The sequence below is a fragment of the Capsicum annuum genome, chromosome 11 (genome assembly GCF_002878395.1).
Source record: "Capsicum annuum cultivar UCD-10X-F1 chromosome 11, UCD10Xv1.1, whole genome shotgun sequence".
In the NCBI taxonomy this organism is placed as follows: Eukaryota; Viridiplantae; Streptophyta; class Magnoliopsida; order Solanales; family Solanaceae; genus Capsicum; species Capsicum annuum.
This window is the reverse complement of record NC_061121.1, coordinates 32,015,038-32,019,116: the sequence shown is the minus strand read 5'-3', so window position 1 is coordinate 32,019,116 and position 4,079 is coordinate 32,015,038. Positions and strand designations below refer to the sequence as shown.

Here is a 4,079-nt window from a genome sequence, read left to right as displayed (position 1 = left end):
TTACCGATTCCCTCCGTCTCTTCCCTCCAATTTCCTCTTTTATTTTCTCCGTTTTTTTTTTTGAAGTATTAAAATTAAAAATTATATATAATTCAACTTATCTATGGTAGTAATGATTTTAAAGACATTTAAGTCATTTTGATTAAAAAAAAATGTGATTAATTGTATTTATTTATCAAACAGATCAATAATTTTTTTAATTTCAACACTTTTATTTAAATACTTTATCTCTTGATTTATAAATAATTATTTTTACTTTTAAAAATATAAATTAAAAAGTCGTTTTTTCAAATCATATCTAAACAACCTCTACAAGCTCCCACGAACAAAACCAAGATGGAAAAGAATTTTGAACTTGAAAAAAGTGATTAAATAGTCCAAAATCTCCAGCCAAGTAGAACCCAAAATCCATGGGTCGCAAAAGAGACAGAAGCCACTTCAATCGCCCTGCTCCTTACTCTTTCCCAAAACGCCGCCGTCCAACACCAACCACCGAAGATTCTTTGCCATCGGAAAACAACTCAACATCGTCCACCAAGCAGCAGCCACCGGCTAGTGTGGTGGTTATCGGTGTTCCTTCTGAATGTTCGGTGCTCGACATTAAGTCTCGTTTTGAGATTTATGGATCTATATCCAGAACACGTATTGAACCCAATGGTCTCGCTCATATCACTTTTCGTAACAATGATTCTGCTCAATCTGCTGTTGAAGCTGCCGTTGATACATCTTTTCCCATTACTCTCCATTCCAAGCCGGTATGCCTTCTCTTTTAACAAAAGAACACTTGGAAATTTCACTTGGAAAAGAAAATGTCTTCCAATTGTATAGGCATAAAAGCTTTCTAATAAATAGTCCAAATTTCTTTTGTTTAACCTAAAAGAGAGGTAGAACCCAATTCAGTTTCCACATTCCTTACTCATTCCTTAAATGCCAGCGCCGTCCAACACCAACCACCGACAACCTTTACCCTGAAAACAACTCAACATCATCCACCAAACAGCAAGCGGCTAGTGTGGTGGTTATCGGTGTTTCTTCTGAATGGTCAGTGCTTGACATTAGATCTCATTTTGAGATTTAGGGATCTAGAACTCATATTGAACTTAATGGTCTCGTGCATATCAGTTTCCATTCTGCTCAGTCTGCGGTTGATTCCTTTCCCCATTCCGGAATTTCACTTGAAAAAAAAAAAATTTCATAATAAATAAAGTATGCTAATAGATAACTATTTTCTTATTGTATCCAAAATTGAGTGAGCATCAAGCTTCTAACTCGAATAAATAGTCCAAAATCATGGGCCAGAAGAGAGACAAAACCACTTTAATCGCCATGTTCCTTACTCCTTGCCCAAATGCCGCTGCTGTCCAATCACCGACAATCCTTTTCTGCTGGAAAATAACTCAACATCATCCACCAAGCAATAGCAACAGCCGACTACTGTGGTGATTATCGGTTTTCCTTCAGAATGTTCAATGCTCGACATTAAATCTCGTTTTAGATTTATGTATTCTTATCCAAAATCCGTACTGACACTATTGGTCTCGTTTATATCACTTTCCGTAACAATAATTCTGCTAAGTTTGCCGTTAATGTTGGCATTTATTCGTCTTTTCCCATTATTTTACATTCCAAGCTGGTACATACCTTCTTCTCAATTTTTTTCCTCAACAACCAAAACTCTTACTAATGGATTCGGTTTATCACATGAAGGAAACATGGGTATTAGATAACTCCTTGTACCCAAAATCCAAAGCCAAGTAGAACCTAAAATCATGGGTCATAAGAGAGACAAAACCCACTTCAATCGCCATGTCCTTTATTCCTTCCCCAAGCGTTGCCATCCAACACCAACCGCCAAAAATCCTTTACCACCGGAAAACAACTCGTCATTCACCAATCAGCAGCAGCAGCCAACTAGTGTGGTGGTTATTGGTGTTCCTTGTGAATGTTCTATGCTCGACATTAGATCTCGTTTTGAGATTTATGGATCCATCTCTTGAAACCGTGTTGAACCTAATGGACTTGCCATATAACTTTCCGTAACAATGATTCTGTTACAGTCTACTGATGCTGTTGTTGATTCCTCTTTTCTCATTGTTCTTCATTCCAAACCTGTATTTGCTCATTTGCTCTTAAGTACTTGTTCCGTTTTAATTTGTTTGTTTGGTTTTGACTTGACATGTGAGCGTTTGGCTTTATTACATTGTGAAACTTGAAAAAAAAGTTTTTGTTTTCAGAGTGAAATAAAATTGGAGTCGTGTTCGGTCATGAATACAAATTGGAGTTATTTTTGAGTTCTTGTGAGTAATTTGGAGTGAAAAAATACAGCTTTTTGTTGTTTTTCAAATCTTGAAGAAATTTCGATATTGTATGGCCAAATGTGTTTTTTGAAGTTCAACCCCCACAAAAAAGTGAAACTTTTACGGCCAAATGCATCAAAATGTTCATTTAATCTCGTTGTCTTAAACATGTCATGACACGTGAAAAATTGATATTTAAAAGTTGTCAAAAATGGAAAGAGACATTATTTTTGAAATGAATTACAAAAAAGTAACGGAAACAAATTAAATAATTGGAATGGAGGGAGTAGTATCTTCTAATAGCAGAAATTCTTGTCGAGTGTGCAACATTTTTGGTGTTAATTTCACCCTTTGAACTATGGTTCTGTCAGATGTACTCAATTCTTGGTCTTAGCTTGGCCAAGAATTTTGGTACATGGGTATTACTTTAGTTGGTACAATTGATTTAAATTGTATACATGGACAATGAAACTAGTTTCTGCACAATCAGTGTAGTATAACAGGTTGTTCAACCGAGGGTCTTTTGCAAACAACCTCTCTCTCTTTTCAAAGGTAGGGGTAAGGTCTGCTTACGCTCCACCCTCTCCGGACTCTACAAGCTACATGTGGGATTACATTGAGTTTGTTGTTGTAGTAGTAGTGTAGAATAACAGGTTGTAGCATATCTTCACAGACGATGTATATAACTTTTGCCCAGTTAAGGTAGAGTAACACGTAGTAATATGTTAATTTCTATCCAAGATGCATAATTTGTGACCTAAGAAAAGAATTATTCCATCCAAGATGTATAAATTGTTTATAGTGTCAGGTTGTGAAAGTGAAACTGAGAGCTGATGTATATGTGGTTTTACTTTTGTTGGGGATGACAGGTTCAGGTAATATGGGCAACTGACCATGCAGCGCAGTGGAAGGAAGGCGTGATGCGAAAGGATGAACAATCTACATCAACAGTTGCATCAAAGCTAGTTAGAGCAGAGGTGCCATTAAGTAGGCACGGAAGAGGTAATAGACTGGGATCAGCAATTGTGAATCCCAGAGACGAGGAGAATGATAATGTTGGCGGTACTGTTCGTGCACATGTTAGTACAAGGTTGGTTGAGCCCTACAAGGGTAGGGAAATTGTTGCCTATGATGATATTTTGTAACTTTCGTGGTTTGAGGGATTGCCTCACTTGTAACATTAACTATATGGCTCTCCAAAGTAATATGAGAGCTTTCATTAGGTAAAGCTGGAGTTTTTATTGCAGATTAGTTGTGATTTTTAGTTCCAGATGTTCTTTTAGTGAGGTTCAGATCTTGTTTGTTTTTATTCTCTGTATAATACTAGCAATAAAAAATAATCCTGTATGTAAGAATTTTCTTTATTTGAGTATGAAATTCATGTATGTTTCTGTCTTAGCAAATACAATACTGTTCCCTGATTTGGATTTTTGTCCTAAAAGTAGATATTGTTACTATACTTGGTCTCCTCAATACTTGTACTTGCAGCATACCACTTGGAAGAAGTTGGCAGCATTGATGGCTTCACATTACATTTTTAGGGTTGTCTCACTGCAAAGTGGGGCATTTAGCTTGTATGTAATATATAAAAGACGTGCATCTTGCAACAAGCAACCATGTGCTACATAATCCTGTAGAGCTAATTCACCCTGTGTTTATTCTCTCTTTCAGTAAGTGCCGATGATCATCCTGATGTCTCCTTGCTACCTTTCCTTCGACTATTTTGGGGATGCATAACCATGACAAAAGGTGGTTATAACCTTATGAGTGATGAGTTAAGAG

At 36.6% G+C, this 4,079-nt stretch overlaps 1 protein-coding gene across 1 annotated transcript; it reads left to right on the top strand.

Moving 5' to 3' along the window:
* Positions 1-268: 268 nt before the first annotated feature.
* LOC107846565 (uncharacterized protein At1g27050) lies at positions 269-3,718 on the top strand. The gene is made up of 2 exons (XM_016690921.2): positions 269-755; positions 3,167-3,718. Exons 1-2 carry the CDS (start codon positions 411-413, stop codon positions 3,440-3,442), a joined length of 621 nt encoding a protein of 206 aa, XP_016546407.2. The 5' UTR covers positions 269-410; the 3' UTR covers positions 3,443-3,718.
* Positions 3,719-4,079: the final 361 nt, after the last annotated feature.

What these genes read in the sequence shown, in the direction of transcription:
- LOC107846565 (XM_016690921.2), top strand. Translation starts at nt 411, where the DNA reads ATGGGTCGCAAAAGAGACAGAAGCCACTTCAATCGCCCTGCTCCTTAC. An exon ending in TTACTCTCCATTCCAAGCCG is followed by an intron (nt 756 to 3,166) that starts GTATGCCTTCTC and finishes TGGGGATGACAG; the next exon opens with GTTCAGGTAATATGGGCAAC.